We start from the raw sequence: 17,798 nt of genomic DNA, 5'->3' as shown, positions 1-17,798 counted from the left end.
CCCCCCCCCCCCCCCCCCCCCCCAACAGGAAGTAATTAGGCGGAAGAAACACAGATGCTGTGGAATTCATCACTCATCAGGAAAAAGCATGAATTCAACTTTCAATCAGATAATTTAGCTTTACTGTGAGTGTCAGGAAACTGGCTCTTATGGAAGATCAATTCTTGAGATTTTAAATAAAGGATGAATGAAACACAAGAGTCCACTGTGACTCTGTCTTTATTTAGAGCAAAGACTTGTGTCAGCTTTATTCAGTTATGTAACAGGCACTTGAATACAGAGAATAACAAACCCATCGAGAGACCCAAGGCTAAAACACACACACAAATTAAACAGCCTCTAGTGTGTGTGTGTGTGTGCTGTACATAAACCACTGCAGCTCTAATCTGCGCGCAACCTGACCCTAATGAGAAAGAGATATGATGATCATCATCACATAACACAATATAATCACCATCTCATCATAACACACTGTTATTTCCACCATCACATATCATAACACACTACAACAGTTACCATCAGATATCATAACACAACGTATTCACCATCATCACATACTATAACATTCTGTAATAATCACATCAACACACCATAGCATACTATAATCAATCACCATCATCACATACAATGTAAATCACATCATAACACTCTATAATCACCATCACATACATAATCATCACATAACATAATATAATCACATCATAACACACTACAACAGTTATCATCAGATATCATAACACAACGTATTCATCATCATCACATACTATAACATTCTGTAATAATCACATAACACAATATAATCACATCATCATAACACATGAATCACATCAACACACCATAACATACTATAATCATCACATAACACAATATAATCACATCAACACACCATAACATACTATAATCATCACATAACACAATATAATCACATCAACACACCATAACATACTATAATCAATCACCATCATCACATATACAATGTAAATCATGTCATAACTCACTATAATCACATAATAACACTATAATCACCATCACATACCATAACATACTATATAATTATCATATAACACAATATAATCACATCATAACACACTATAACCACATTATCATATACCATAACATACTATCACCATCATCACATAACACAATATAGTCACATCACAACACAGTCATCACTACCATCACATATCATAACACACTACAATTGCAATCATCAGTTATCATTATACACTGTATTCACCATCATTACATACCATAACATACTATAATCACCATCATCACATATCACAACAAACTATAATCACATCACATCATAACACACTGTAATCACCACAATCACATATCACAACAAACTATAATCACATATCATATAGCACACTATAATCACCATCATCACATAGCACAATATAATCACATCACATCATAACACACTGTAATCACCACAATCACATATCACAACAAACTATAACCACCATAATCACATATCATATAGCACACTATAATCACCATCATCACATATCATATAGCACACTATAATCACCATCATCACATAGCACAATATAATCACATCACATCATAACACACTGTAATCACCACAATCACATATCACAACAAACTATAATCACCATCATCACATAACACATGATAATCACCATCATCACATATCATATAGCACACTATAATCACCGTCATCACATAACCCATTATAATCACCATCATCACATATCATATAGCACACTATAATCACCGTCATCACATAACACATTATAATCACCATCATCACATATCATATAGCACATTATAATCACCATCATCACATACCATATAGCACACTATAATCACCATCATCACATACCATATAGCACACTATAATCACCGTCATCACATATCATATAGCACACTATAATCACCATCATCACATAACACATTATAATCACCATCATCACATACCATATAGCACACTATAATCACCATCATCACATATCATATAGCACACTATAATCACCGTCATCACATAACACATTATAATCACCATCATCACATATCATATAGCACACTATAATCACCGTCATCACATAACACATTATAATCACCATCATCACATATCATATAGCACACTATAATCACCGTCATCACATAACACATTATAATCACCATCATCACATATCATATAGCACACTATAATCAACACTATCAGACACATAACTACACCATATACTATAATTATACTATACAACATACTATAATTACCATCAACACATCATAACACACTGTAATCACCATCAAATAAGAATACATGAAACAAAATATCACAAAAACAAAGCACATGAATGAACATCACGTCAACCCGTATTCTCATCTCCTCAAACAGATGACAGAAATATCAACACCAGCAAACAAACATTCAGCGTTTGGTTGATTGACTGATCAATAATGATTACCTTGTGTGTTAAATCCTGATTATAAGCGACGCCCGCTGCGCTGCTCTGATTCTGATCCATCACTGAGCGCTCGCTCTCGCCGATGACGAAACAACACCGAGATCTACGTCACACCCGTGCTGCAAGCTTAATAATAACAAATGACATACTGTTAGATTTCATGGAGGAACTGTTTTCTTCCCCCACTGTAGTCCTTGATGTTGTCCTAAGGAAGAAGGACGATAATTTGCTTATTATTTATTTATTTATTCTTTCTCTCTTCTCTTAAATGCAGTCTTACTGATTAAGATTGTTCTTCTTTCTTGTGTATGTGTGTACTTGTTAGATATATTATTATTATTATTATTATTATATGCAACAACAACATTAACACTGACACAAAACACAATGATAGTAAATGTTCACAATAGTATAAAAACTCATTTTTTTAAAGATAGAGAGAAGATCATTGGAGTACGTTCTACAAAAACATACAATTTCAGTCTTTCGGTCATGTATAGTTCAATATGTTACTTGCCATTTATCTAGACATATCATATCATATCATATCACATATCTAGCAAAATATGAAAGAAAATAGTTTGAAAGTAAATCCTACAGCGTAGATACAAACCTATTTTCCTTTTATTTTTATAACCAGCTCACAAAAATATATGTTCTTAGAATGTTTTTATTTGTTTGTTTGTTAAGGGAACATTCCATTTGCTCATTTTGCAAACAGTATGGGAATGTTACATTTGAGTTTTCTCTAAACATGGCTTTTTCTCAAAGCAAGTAGCAACACGTGATTACGAACATTCTAATAATTCTAATAACACAGAACGAACATTCTAATAATGTTACTTGATACTAATAATGTTTGTTCATAACTTTCAGAGCACTTTCTCTGGGTACAAGCATTACAGATCACACACAACAACATACATGCTATATATATATATGTCATCATATAACAATACACCTCACACGCTCTGCACAGTCTGCTGATAGCTGATAAACACTAGCTGATGTCCGCTGGAACAGTGGGAGACTGATTGCGGTGGGAACAACAATGAACAATAGCTTTAGTTTGCCCACATTAGGACATTCCTGGACATTCCATTGTCTGATCTCTCACAGTCTGTTAACCCGCACTGTTTACACGAGCGAAACTCAAGACATAGTGATGATGAAGAGCCGGTCTCACTTCTGTCTCTGCTCTGAGCTCACCAGCACTTCAACACGCTGCTGCACGAGGGAAGAGAGGGTCATTTGTAAATGTGTGAGACCTTTCCTGGCCCAGTTTCTCTCAGAGATCTGCTCCAAGAACCAGAAAACCCCGGAGGCTTCTAGAAGACTCTAGGAGGCCAGGCACGTCTGGAATCTGCTGGCTTGCTGCTCATCACAGATTCTCTTGTTAGACCAGTTTTTCGAGTGTTTGAAGCATTTGAAGAGCTCATAAACAACACACCTGTGTGTGAAGGCTGGTCTGATATCAGATGTGAGAGAACAGGTGAGGGAATGATTTCTCAGTGTATTTTATGTGATTCAACAGTAATTAGATTAATCCATGGCAGCTTCGCTCAAGAAACCAAGGAACATTCTGTACATCCCTCAGGATCAGCGTGTCTGCTCAATGGCTTAAATGTAAATCTTTTTTCCAGGTTTTCTATGCAGTGCGTAAAAAGACTTACATTTAAGTAAAAAAGGCCGGGAAAAGTTCTGAAACAGATAAACATCTGAATTTCTCAATCTTCCATTGAACCTCATTGCAACCATTAAAAACAAGTTACAAAACAAATAAAATAAAACAAAAGTAAAAATATAAATAAATACATTGTACCTAGTGGTGCATCCTTAATTTGGTTTCAGGTATTCACAATGTAAGATATAAACAAAGATTATATATTTGCATTCTGTAGACTCCTGGAAAATAACATAATATAAAATATGAAACAATCAGGAAATCAGACTTTTTAGCTTTTAGCTAGTCACTTAACCTCATTAATATTCATGAGGCCAACCCCTTTAACACAGTCGCGTTCATTCGCGATCTGCGTAGCGCCCGCCCACCAGCGCCAGGCGTTTCGCCAATCGGTGAAGCCCGCTTGACGCGCGTCACGTGACGTAATTAATATTCATGAGTCTACAGTTACTTAGTATCAGTGGCGAGCGCTCGGTCAGTGGATGATGATCATAAAGCTTACAGTATGGTGAGTACAGGCGATTATTCTGTTCGATAATCTGACAGACAGATGAAATACAGATTGGTGTGCTTTATGATCATGCTTTATTTAACATTTAAAGGTCTCCTTTAGTTTACAGTAAACAGCAACACTTCCTCATTAGTTTAGCATGAACTAATCACTGTTGACATTAACTGTTTATTATTTAAAGGTATTTTGATATCTTGTATCGCCACAGACCCCTGTCTATATTTACTGTAATTTACTCTTGTGTTTAATAGTGTTGTGTTGGAGATAATAGCTGCATAATAGCAATGAGTTGAAGTCTTGGTTCATTCAATGTAAACAGTTGATAAAGAAGACATGTATATATATATATATATAAGATCAAGCTAAATGTCCTTTATGTTGCCACCTGTCTTGTGTAATTAATTTAGTAACTAATTATTGCCTCTCTCTCAAGTATTATGTAAATACATATACATATTTTTATTTATACAGCTGTATATACAGTAATTAATGCACAAATCTGTACATCAATCTTCTGTTTCAGATGCATAAAAAGTCGCAATTGCTTTTATTTTTTTAATTATTATTAATTTATTGCATTGGAAAAGCTCAAGTGTGAAATACAGGAACTGCTGTAGGAAGATATTCAGTATCGCTCAATGTTCAAATAAAGGTGTGAGCATTGGTTTATACGAGTTCAGAGCACATGCATGTGATTTTGTGATGAATATAGCTAGCTTACACTGCCTGCTGTTCAGAAATAAACATAACACATGGACCCGCAGGCATTATTCTATAATAAACGTTGTCATTTGACTTGGTTGCATGTGAATGGCATCCAGTGATTAATTGATTATCTAGCACTGATGTCACACAAATGCTCAGTCAGACATTTACTGACCCAGTGACCTCGAATCAGCTGTGTTTCTGGGACGAACCACTGAATGAGGATTGATCCTTAATGAAGTCTGTTTGATTAGACAAAGTCGTTTCATATTCATTGACACGTCCAGACGCGAGCAGATAGTCTGATAGTGGCATTAGTGGATAAAGGTCTCTGTGTTAATTACTGGCTGTTTATTATAGCAAGACCTTCTGTTTCTGGCTGAAGAGCTTCTTAATGTTCACACAGCAGCAGAATACGCTCTCAGTCCTGTTAAATACAGTTACTTTCTTGCATTTTTGGGGTTTACAACCGCATTATTGCATGCTGCTTGATTGGAACCGCACTGGACAAGCTCTCTGTCCGTTGACCATTAATTAAGATTAGATTGATGAATTTTTGCACCTCAGTTGCATTCGTTTAGTTTCCAGACTGGGGTTTGTGAGGGAGCTGGAGGAGGATTGTGAGTTATAAAAAATGTAAATAAAAAATAATAAAAAAGCATCATTAGGTGTTCATTCTCCTTCAACGGTGTTTAAAGTAAGTCAATAAAATAAAAGGTTTAAAATAAAGAAAATCTATAAATAAATAAACAATGAATAAATAAATGAACTGCCATCAAAAAATCATGAAAGTGCATATGTTGTTAAATTATTGAAATATTAAAAATATTTGAGCTCAAATTAGTTCGGATGACAAAAAAGATTACAAAAATATAAAATGTATACATTTGAATTTTTTTTTCAAACAAAACATTTTAACATTGCTCATCCTCGCTCAGTAGTGTTGTAAAATAAGTCTATTAAATAAATAAATAACTACATTTAAAATAAAGAAAATCTATCAAATAAATAAACAACGACTAAATAAATGAACTGCCATCAAAAAATCATGAAAGTGCATATGTTGTTAAATTATTGAAATATTAACTTAAAATCTCAAGGAGACTTTAAGAAAACATTTGAGCTCAAAGGGGTTCGGATGACTAAGAACGTTTGGGAATCCCTGGATTAGTAAATAATGTCATATTTTCAGTTATGGACGTCATAATGGAGATTTTCAGGCTCTTAACAGTGTTGCTGAGAGCGTGAGAGTCTTTAGTCTGTAATGTGAGATTCTGGCTCTACCTGTTCCCAGGTGTTTGAACAGATCAGCTTCCCTGAGCGAATCCTTACTGCTCAGGTCATTCTAGAGCCTCACTGATGATGATATTAGTGGTGTTTGTTGAGCATATAGGGGTGTTGTTTAGGCTTAGAGATTTTAGTTCAGTATTTGTAAAAGTCTCCATATAATGGCTATAAAGCAGTGAAGGTTTCCAGCAGCTGTGCTGGAGCTCTGGTTTCAGGCATTTCCAGTGCTCATGATGGTCAAACCCACATCCGCTGCTCCTCCAGTCTATAAACTCTCTCTCTCGCTCTCTCTCTCTCACACTAGGTTTGTCAGCATTTTTAATTATTAATTTTTAATCAATTAGCTCCTGCAGTCCTAACTCAAACACATTCAGTTGTTGAGTCCGAGTTTAGTCATAATGGAGTCTTTTTCTCAAGACATCAGCCCTTGACCTAGAATATCTTGTGCTTGTATCAGAATATATTTTTAATGGCCTCATTCTGAGAAATCTGATCATAAATATGTTGCTGATCCAACATAGGAGCAGCTTTTCGTCTCCTCACAGCATCACCCATCATCGCTTATATAACAGCAGCTCCTGCAGGATTTAGGACTGATAACAATAACATTATAAACTCAAGTTTAAAGGTATAGTTCACCCAAAAAAAGTAATTGGGTCCAATCAATATATTTTGTCCCTTGTATGGATGATAAACTTTATGGATGGACGAGCACAAGCTTGTGTTAATAAAACATCATATTATGTGCAGATGCATCATATGCGTGAAGAGGAAAGACAGACAGAGACGTCCTGATAGACATAGAGCGTGTGTGTGGACCAATGTTGACTGAAGGTGTGTGTGTGTGTGTGTGTGTGTTTTGGAGCTGATCCCAATTATATTTTCTCGTCTCGTGGCGTTCTGTTCTCTTCTCTGGATCTTGGACCTCGTCGCTTTGCTCTGCCTGTAGAACCAATTTAACCGTGTCCAGTGTGACCCATTTACAGGACCTGAGAGAGACACACGGCACGCTGTAGCCTACTTACACTAGCCTATATATACCAGCACAGCATGCTCATTCAAAAGTTTGCTCTGGAAGTGTGTGTGAAGAGAGATGATGATGTATTTAATCTGTGTTTGCATTCGTCACTGTCATTATGAGTGTTTATTTGTTCAAGCTTCACTGTTAGTATTGCTCATGCTCATTCACCTAATTGTCTTAATTGGCTGGTTTTGGGTTCGTCAGATGACATTCAATGTGTTGTATTCATATAGTAGATGTCTGCCATGAACTCAGATGATCTGCGTTAGTTTAGTCATAATGGAGTCTTTTTCTCAAGACATCAGCCCTTGACCTAGAATATCTTGTGCTTGTATCAGAATATATTTTTAATGGCCTCATTCTGAGAAATCTGATCATAAATATGTTGCTGATCCAACATAGGAGCAGCTTTTCGTCTCCTCACAGCATCACCCATCATCGCTTATATAACAGCAGCTCCTGCAGGATTTAGGACTGATAACAATAACATTATAAACTCAAGTTTAAAGGAATAGTTCACCCAAAAAAAGTAATTGGGTCCAATCAATATATTTTGTCCCTTGTATGGATGATAAACTTTATGGATGGACGAGCACAAGCTTGTGTTAATAAAACATCATATTATGTGCAGATGCATCATATGCATGAAGAGGAAAGACAGACAGAGACGTCCTGATAGACATAGAGCGTGTGTGTGGACCAATGTTGACTGAAGGTGTGTGTGTGTGTGTGTGTGTGTGTTTTGGAGCTGATCCCGATTATATTTTCTCGTCTCGTGGCGTTCTGTTCTCTTCTCTGGATCTTGGACCTCGTCGCTTTGCTCTGCCTGTAGAACCAATTTAACCGTGTCCAGTGTGACCCATTTACAGGACCTGAGAGAGACACACGGCACGCTGTAGCCTACTTACACTAGCCTATATATACCAGCACAGCATGCTCATTCAAAAGTTTGCTCTGGAAGTGTGTGTGAAGAGAGATGATGATGTATTTAATCTGTGTTTGCATTCGTCACTGTCATTATGAGTGTTTATTTGTTCAAGCTTCACTGTTAGTATTGCTCATGCTCATTCACCTAATTGTCTTAATTGGCTGGTTTTGGGTTCGTCAGATGACATTCAATGTGTTGTATTCATATAGTAGATGTCTGCCATGAACTCAGATGATCTGCGTTCAGCGATCTCAAGATTTTCCACGTTGAGCTATTTGTGATGCTCGTATGTCCCTGAGGTTAGATCGCACAGATCTGTGGCCCAGAATACTTTACAAGAAATAAAGTTAGTAGCAGCTCATCTAAAAACTGAAGCCGATGAGGGTGCTGTTTACACCTGCTATTAACATCCGTCTCAGCTGATCCGATCGCAAGGGAACAGTATTAAATACCCAGATAACAGGGAACGTTCTCAGAATGTTCTGGCAAGGTTCTGCCAGAGTTATGAACGTCAATGGAACGTTTGTTCAGAGATTTTTTATTCATGGAATGTTTTTTTCCTGAAACGTTTGAAATGTTCCAACATTTGAAACCACTCTGGAAACTTTTTGAATTCAAGAGTTACACCTTTTGAAACATTTAAAAGTAACATTCTCATAAATGCAAAATGATACAATGGAATGTTCCCGTAAACAAGAAAATAATGTTTCTAAAATATTTTACAAACAATTTCCAGGTGTAAAACGCAATTAAAAAAAGAAGTACCTTATTATCTTGATCTTCAGGTTTTTAAACTTATTTTAGAGCTTGGTTTTGTCTTGTTTCCAATCATTTTTAGTCATCTCGAGGCCCTCTAGTGGATGTTGGACCCCTGGTTGAGAATCACTGAATCATCAGAGTGCGTGTGTGTGTGAGTTTAATAGTTCTGTCTGGTCTAGTGTTGTCGGTATTGTTTGATTGTGGAACATTCCTATAACACTCCATCAGTACTGATGTAACAGAGAAAAGGGAAGAAACAGGAGGAGGCAGAGACAGAGAGGAAGATGGTGAGCGCTGGGAGGGGTTGGAGAACAAGTGCTGATCTCTCCGGGAAGGAGACTGAGCTACATTTTACACGTGAAGAGAAATGAGTTTCCCTCAGGGACGCACACACACACACACACACACGAGACACAGTGAGACTGAAGTACTTCAGCTAGTGAAAGTGAAGCGATTGACAGACACACAGCTGCATCAGTGACACAGAACCCAACGACATGCAGGATTTAACATCAGGTATGTGACTAACAGAGAACCAGCTACATTTTACACGTGAAGAGAAATGAGTTTCCCTCAGGGACGCACACACACACACACACACACGAGACACAGTGAGACTGAAGTACTTCAGCTAGTGAAAGTGAAGCGATTGACGGACACACAGCTGCATCAGTGACACAGAACCCAACGACATGCAGGATTTAACATCAGGTATGTGACTAACAGAGAACCATGTGTGTGTGTGTGTGTGTGTGTGTGTGAAACTGTGCCATTGTTTGACAGGCATTAAGAGACCACGAGACAACGTTTTATGCCTAAAGAGACTTGCATTGCTCAGTCTAAATGAAATATTAACTCAGATGTTTTGCCCTAATATTCTCCAGGAGAAATAAAAGACCTGAAGGAGTCTATAGCTGTTGTACAGTAAGAGTTTAGAGATATAAAATCAATGTGGAGCAGCTCAGATCATCTGATGAGAAATGTTTGCGTTCGTCCCGGCTAACAGGGAACGTTCTTGTAACTTTATTAATATTTGATAGATTTCTCTGAATGTCTTGATGTTATCTGCACTTGTTGAACGTTCTCATAATGTTGAGAAAATGTTCTTAGAACAACATTCTCAAAATGTTTTTATGTCGTTCTAAGAAACATTTTTGTAACCTTTTAATAACAAAAAACTGGACATGTTCTTAGAATATTAAAAATAAACATTCAATGTTATATTTTGGGTGAAAAAGTTGTAAAATGTTGTAAAAATGTTTTTTGGAACCGTTTAATAACGTTCTAATCACGATAAGCAAACTGGAAACTTCAACGTTTTAGAAACATTTTAAAACAATGTTCCCACAACGGTTTTAAAACCTAAATTTGTTCCCTGAGGCATCGAGATCTCTTGATTTTGATTACAGACACATATCTTGGTTTGAGACACTGAGATTTAAACTCTAGAAGAGACGTGAAATTACTGTATTTATTTATTTTTTATCATGAGAAACATCTGAGAAGCTTTAGATTTAAAGCTCAACATAAGATAACATTCACAACTCATTTGACTTCCGTAATTTGATGAACTTCCAAGTAATTCTGGATAGAATCAACAACAGCTGGAATTAAGGAAGTAAATGAGTCCGTTTTGATGTCATGTGACTTTAAGCAAAACCCTCACATTGTTCTGTGTTTAATCTCATTGTCTTCAACAAAATGTCAGATTTGTCAGAGGGAAGTAGGAGGCAGCAAACGCTGAAAGGCTTTTTCACTCGAGTCACGCTGTGTTTTCTGCGTCTCAGAACAATGAACCGACAGCGTCCTGCAGCATGATGTTTAGCAGAAACACTGAAGGAGATCGGTGTAGTTCTGTGTGTGTAAAGTCATTCAAGAAGAGATCTGGATCAGTGATCCTGCATAAAGCTGTATGATGCATGTGGTCAAAGCAGCACAGTTGGGTTTCCTTTAAATACAGATCTGACGACTCAAACACTGAACAGTTCAAATCAACCAAGTGAGGGATTTTGCCTGCAGTGTCAGTTCTTCATTACATTTGCAATCATTATGCAAATTGACTTGAGGAACAAGCAGTTCATCATAGTACACGATGGCAAGAGGAAACTAGATCAAGTACACAAACTAGAGCAGAGGAGGAAGATACAGATTCATTTTTCAAATTTAAATAGGAGTCATTGTAGCACGTGTCTTTGTTTATGGCTGTAGTTAGTTTAGTTCTCCTGTCTTCAGCTGTTTTCTGAAGGTTATGATGGTCATATGGAGGTTTAAGCTCATTCCACCACTCAGGAACAGAGACGGTGAAGGTTCTGGAAAGCGACTTTGTGACGTGTTGTGTGTCGTTCCTGAAGATCAATGTCAAAGCTTTGAATTTGATGCTTGAAGTTCAGCTGTAAGTGATGGTTGATGGGAAATTTGAGTCATGTTCCTGGTCATATTGTGAATGGTTCATTAGTCAAGGCTCGATATTAATGCTCGTCTGGGAAAAGTGGATTTTTTTGAGGGGGCAATAACCTGATTAAAACGTCAATAACAAAAAATTACGAGGGAAGCACCAAACTTTGTCGAGAATGATTCAGTGTAAACAGCGACTAATAATAGATAAAGTATTGACAGTAACACGGTTGCATCAGTTGAGTTCTCCACGGTTTCACTATGAGAAATCAAAACAAATGAGCGGAACAGCAAATTGAAAATGTTGAGTTTGCATTTATAACATGTGATAAGCAATACCACACAATCAAGAGTGCTGTTTTCCCAAATATCAGCACGATAGCAAATGGGACATTAATTTTATACAACAGCTCAATAAACAAGTAATTTTAAGTGACTTATATTAGACTGATGAAAATAAAGATCACAGAAGAACAGTTGTGCATCTGAGCTAGGGCTGCACGATTAATCAAAATTAAATCACAAAGGCGATAAATCGCGATTAGGCAGTAGCTGTGATTGTATGTTCTCATGCGTATCTTTCAGTGAAGCACGGTTCTGTGATCAGCAGTAAATCTCCATCCGAAGGCCAAAGAAACTCCAAATACGCCTCGCAGAAGAAACCCAGGAAATCCCTATTTCAGCGGTTGCTGAATAAACAGAAGATTTAACTGCTTTTATTGATTCAACGTGACTAATAAACACACAATACAACAATATATGGTTTATCTGAGTTCGTCTTCTTATAATGTTTATTATAATAAAGTATATAATAATGCAATGCTAATCGACATAACCTTTATCACTGCTTAGAATAGTATTAAATATGTTGCGTGCCTTATTCTGTGTAAGAAGCCACATCATCTCACAGAGGGATTTATTTCAAACACTCGACTGACGTTATGAAGTGAGTTTGGAGTAAAAACATGTTATTAAATGTGGTATTTTCATAAATTATGATGTCGAAAAATGTCGAGCCCTGCATTAGTGCACATCAGTATAAAGAAAATGTTTGACCTTTCATTAAAATAGCAACTCGCTCCACCTCTGAAATGACTTTGTTTTGCTGCTGATGTCTTCTAGGCTGGGCAGGCTGTTGGTTAAAGGATAAACGTCTCATTTCTGCTTCACCAAAATGAATCATAATCAGTTTGAACAGCCCAACTGGCTCGGACTCAAATGGACTAATGACTAAACTAGTGACCTGAGTTTGGGACGGATTTGCCCGTCTGTCTCTGTGAGAAGAAGTGTGACAACTCTTGGGGAGTTTAGCATGGTAATATAAATGGCAATGTTAACATCTTGGCGGAATAGATCTGCTACGCTGCTGCGGCAGAGCAAGTACCGAGATGTGCTACAGCCAATACATCCACAGACATGCTGCTGTGAGCATGCAAGAAATACTGCTGCTGCTGCACACTGAACATATATGAAATAACCCCCATATATAACATACATGACATCCTGTAGCAGATCTATACAGGTGGAGCTGGGGAAGGTGGAGGGTTTTTGAAGCACGTTGCAATAACTAGCCAAGTATTTGAATGTTGAGCAGTAATAATGATGTGATTTTATCACATAGAGTTAGAACTGCTGAGCACTAATGCGTTAGACTATATGAACTCTGATGAGAAGACCAGCAGGACATTCATGGTGTCTCCAGTAACCTGTGTTTTCTCTCCATGCAGGTTTTCTGAGTTCGTGTGCCATCGGTCATGGCGCTGGTCCAGTCTCTCCCCGTGTCCATTGACCATCCAGGACCAGGCCTGGACCTGCGTCTCCATCCCGCCTCGCCTCCTCTGATGGGAGCGATGGGTGCCGTCAGCAGCATGATGCAGAGTCACGTCACTTATCCTGACCGCGCAAACATAGAGGTCAGCACCAAATTCCGCAAGGGCACGCCGGGCTCCGGACACCTGCTGTCCGAAACCTCACAGGGAAGTCAGACTCCGTCCAGCAAGAGGAACGTCGCCGGCAGAGCGAAGGGCTTCGGTGCTCGTTCATATTCGCATGAGGACTTGATAAGTGACTGGAACGATAATCATTTGGATGTGGGTTCGACTGGTTTGGATGGACCTCCGAAACTGGTTCCGGTGTCTGGACAATTAGAAAGAGTGAGTATTAGGGATTAGGGATTAATAAAATAATCCTGTTCCCCTTTCTTATCTCCTATCACTCCCTGCGTTATAGTAAAGCCAAAAACTTAAAAAAAAATTAAATACATTTTTTATATATATATATATATATATTTCATATTTCAACATTTCTAATATAGCGTACAGAATAAATAAATATACACACACATACATAAAATAAAAAAATAATTTTTTAAAATTTAAATTATGTATTTTTATAAAATATAAAGAAAGGATTTTTAGTGAAAACATTTAAATATATTTTTAAGGATTTTATTTGAAGTATATATTTATATTTTAAGTATATATAAAATATTACAATATTAGAAATGTTATTACATTTAATTAATCAATCTTTTTTTATTAAATTAAATTGTATTTATATTATTTATTAAATGAGAGCTAGATGATGAGAAAGGTCTTTAACACAAATAATTTGATAACACCATTAAATTAAATTTTTTACCTATAATATCACTTTTATTTATACTGTATTGTGCTGGCTACACAATTTTTAATGCTTTCTTTTTATTTCCTTCATACGTTTTATGATTGTTTTTTAATCACTTTTATGGAAAGCATTTTGTATGAAATAGCATTGTGAATGAAATGTGTTATATAAAACTGGCCTAATTAACATTTCAAACAATTGCATTTAATTTTAAGTGCTTTATTTTTAATATATTAAGACAAAAAGGGAAAGAAATGTAATATTATCCATTTATCAGCCATATGAACACTACGACTGTCAAAATGACTGAAAAACTAAATTCGAATTTTCTACTTAAATATTATCAAAATTCAAATTATATTCAAATTTAAAAGGGATAACTTCAGCTAGGGGGGAAAAAGCTTTTGGCTTCTCTCCTGAGGCCACAAGAGGGCGCATCGAGCAAAATATTACTAATGCACGTTTATTCAAAGCATAAGACAACATGACTATCTCTGAAAAAAGTGCGTAATGTTTCAAATAATGTTTATAAACCATATATAATTATAAAGTTGCTTAAACAATTAGAAAAAAGAACTGCACCATGCATGTATGTACAGTATAGTTTAATACACAAAGAGTAGGCTACTTTCTTCATTTAAAAACATGAGATAAACTAAAAAATTTCTTTTTATCACTGTCTTCATGGTAATGCATGAGGTTCCTCATGGTTTCTGATGTTTGTTTCTCTCAGAACACTCAGCAGGCCATAATCAGACCCACTGCCTTCAAACCCGTGGTCCCTAAGAGCCGTAACGGCGTGCAGTATCTGTCTCCGCAGCTCAGCGCTGGTCTGTCGGGAAGCCAAGGAAACCTCAGCATGTTTTCTCCAGAAGACGAGGATGTTGCGCCGGCGACGATGGAACGGCGCAGTTCTTACAGCGGCGCTCGCAACACTTTGTTCAGCCAGTCCTTTACCATGACGGACACGGCACGCAGCTCCTTAACCAACCTGCCGGCGTATAATGGCCCTGTGTACAACCCCAGCCACAGTGAGGCGAGCAAACATCACGGACACTCCAACTCCGACAGCGGCCGCTCCTCGTCCAGCAAGAGCACGGGCTCCCTGAGCGGCCGCGGCCCCCTGCGGACCGACCCGCTGTCCCCGCCGCCCATCCAGGCCTACGAGGCCATCGTCAGAGACCTGGAGGACAAACTGAGGGAGCGAGACCTGGAGCTGCAGCAGCTCCGAGAAAACCTGGACGAGAACGAAGTAGCCATCTGTCAGGTGTGTGAGACACGGTTTTCATCTCGACTAAGAGAAAAGCAGAAAGTAGTCTCTATTTGGAAGATTTATCAAGAAAAGAATCAGGTTTACCTTGAAGACTTGAAAATTTAGAGTAAAGCCAGACTACTGTGAAAAAATACCAAATATTAAATGAAAAGGAATGAGGAAACTCAGAGCTCAACAGTCAGTTCCAGAAGTAAACATCTCACTCATTTCCTCCATAGAAATACGTTTTTTAATAATAATAATAATAATATAAATGAAAATGTGCATGAAAATTAGTCAAAATCTGGTACATTGCATTTAAGTAAAAAATTGTACACGATCCCTTTTCAAATAAATAAAGGGGGAAACTATTAAATTTTTTATATATATATATACTGTATTGACCCGAATATAAGACAATGTTTTTTTCTTGGAAATACATCTGAAAAAACGCGGTCGTCTTATATTCAGGGTCTAGACTTTGGCATGTCAATAATACACCCACAACACTAGGTGGCGCCAAATACCCATAAAACGAGTGTACCGTGAAATACGTAAATGCGTGTTGTAAAGATCGCGACCAAACTCTCTTTGTGATTTTAAAACGTAAGACGGTACCCAGATTTGAAGACTACAGTAAGATTTAACTTCTACTGTTAATAAGATGTTGGTAGGCTACTATTAGATGGATAGCCTAAACGTCCTAATTCAGATGGGCTACCGGTTTATCAAAAAGTGTATATTTTTAAAATGTGATTGTTGGTACAGTTTACCAGTTTTTACCATACTTTCAAAACAAAATTTCAAATAGGAAAAATATGCAATATGAAAATAATTGAAGACAAAATGTGTTTTACTGAGAACAAACAAGATTTGGTTTTTAAAAAGCCTTTTTCTAAAAGGTACATCAGGAAAAAGGGGGGTCGTCTTATATTCGGGCCAATACGATATATATATATACACACACACACACACACACAATATATGTACACAAATTTTATAATTTAATACTTTATTGTAATTTTAAATATATATATTAAATATATTACAATAAATAATTAAATTTGTAAAAATTATATATGTGTAATTGTTTTTTTTTTTATTATATAAAAAAAAAATTGTACCATTGTTTGTCATTCATGTACTAAATTCCTTAGTAAAAAAAAAAAGTACTTTATATCTGTTCAAATAGCCCATATTCACAATTTTCAAATACTGTTTTGTCTTAAATCAGAGTTTGTAAAATTTGGATTAATCCTTAAAGGGGTCATATGATGCGATTTCAAGTTGTTCTTTCTCTTTGGAGTGTTACAAGCTGATCGTGCATAGATAAGATCCCTGAAGTTGCAAAGACTAAAGTCTCAAAACCAAAGAGATATTCTTTATCAAAGTTAAGACTCTGCCACGCCCCCCTAAAACGGCTCGTTCTAACACGCCCCCACATATCTACCTCACTATGTGGAAATATTAGCATAATGCGCCCAAATGTGCACGCAAAGAAAGAAGGCGTGGTTTCAGTAACACAGTTAGTGTTGAAGCAGCATGTCAGGGAGACGCTGTGTGTTTCTAGACGAAAGCAAAAGCACTTTATTTGGCCTTCCGGAAGTAGATGCATTTAGGAACCTTTAAGATCGCTTACAACAGAACAGCAATGCATTTTATGGACGAGCGTTTCGTGAACCTAGGAGAGGAGGTCATTCTGACTTTGCTACGACAATCTGGAAATTACTTTTAGTACAAAAACAACACGCTACAATTATAACGATAACGTCACAGAGGAACAATATCACTGGAATCACTTTCAGAGGGATTATTTTTTCAGCTGAAGAACGATAAAAACATTAACAGCCAATCAGAATCCATCCGGTTTTAAAGAGCTCCAGCATCGTTAGTGTGGATGCTAATATAGTTACCGTTTTTGGTGTTAATTGACAAACTGTGTGTGTTTGTGCAGGTGTACGAGGAGCGTCAGAAGCGCACGGAGCTGGAGATGGAGGAGTTCAGACAGACGTGTGCGGCTAAGATGCAGAAGGCGTCTCATAAAGCGCAGCGCGAGCAGCAGCTCCTGCAGCTCCAGGTGTTTCAGCTGCAGCAGGAGAAGAAGAAGCAGCAGGAGGACATGACGCAGCTCCTGCAGGAGCGCCAGAGGCTCGAGGAGCGCTGCCACCATGCAACGCGTAAAAAGACAGTATAA

General features: G+C 37.2%; 2 protein-coding genes across 2 annotated transcripts in view; one reads left to right on the top strand and one right to left on the bottom strand.

Annotated features, from left to right (window-relative positions):
• Positions 1 to 2,506, bottom strand: part of LOC107597753 (ras-related protein Rab-37-like) — a 7,362-nt gene extending 4,856 nt beyond the window's left edge. Inside the window, exon 1 of the mRNA XM_016288932.1 lies at positions 2,439 to 2,506. Coding sequence (XP_016144418.1) covers positions 2,439 to 2,498 — 60 coding nt within the window. The 5' untranslated portion in view covers positions 2,499 to 2,506. The remainder of the gene's footprint in view (positions 1 to 2,438) is intronic.
• A 2,084-nt stretch (positions 2,507 to 4,590) lies between these two features.
• On the top strand, positions 4,591 to 17,798 carry LOC107597784 (leucine zipper putative tumor suppressor 2 homolog). The gene is made up of 4 exons (XM_016288965.1): positions 4,591 to 4,630; positions 13,455 to 13,880; positions 15,086 to 15,619; positions 17,559 to 17,798. The coding sequence occupies exons 2-4, from the start codon at positions 13,482 to 13,484 to the stop codon at positions 17,796 to 17,798; spliced, it is 1,173 nt and encodes a 390-aa protein (XP_016144451.1). The 5' UTR covers positions 4,591 to 4,630; positions 13,455 to 13,481.

This window comes from Sinocyclocheilus grahami, unplaced genomic scaffold, assembly GCF_001515645.1.
Source record: "Sinocyclocheilus grahami isolate Dianchi unplaced genomic scaffold, SAMN03320097.WGS_v1.1 scaffold236.1, whole genome shotgun sequence".
Classification (NCBI taxonomy): Eukaryota; Metazoa; Chordata; class Actinopteri; order Cypriniformes; family Cyprinidae; genus Sinocyclocheilus; species Sinocyclocheilus grahami.
Note: the sequence above shows the minus strand (reverse complement) of the source record. Positions and strands in the feature narration are given on the sequence as shown.

Excerpts from the sequence above, each read along its gene's own strand:
- LOC107597784 (XM_016288965.1), top strand. The coding sequence starts at position 13,482 with ATGGCGCTGGTCCAGTCTCTCCCCGTGTCCATTGACCATCCAGGACCA. Across the intron at positions 13,881-15,085 it reads TGTCTGGACAATTAGAAAGA|AACACTCAGCAGGCCATAAT; the intron begins GTGAGTATTAGG and ends TGTTTCTCTCAG. Across the intron at positions 15,620-17,558 it reads ACGAAGTAGCCATCTGTCAG|GTGTACGAGGAGCGTCAGAA; the intron begins GTGTGTGAGACA and ends GTGTTTGTGCAG.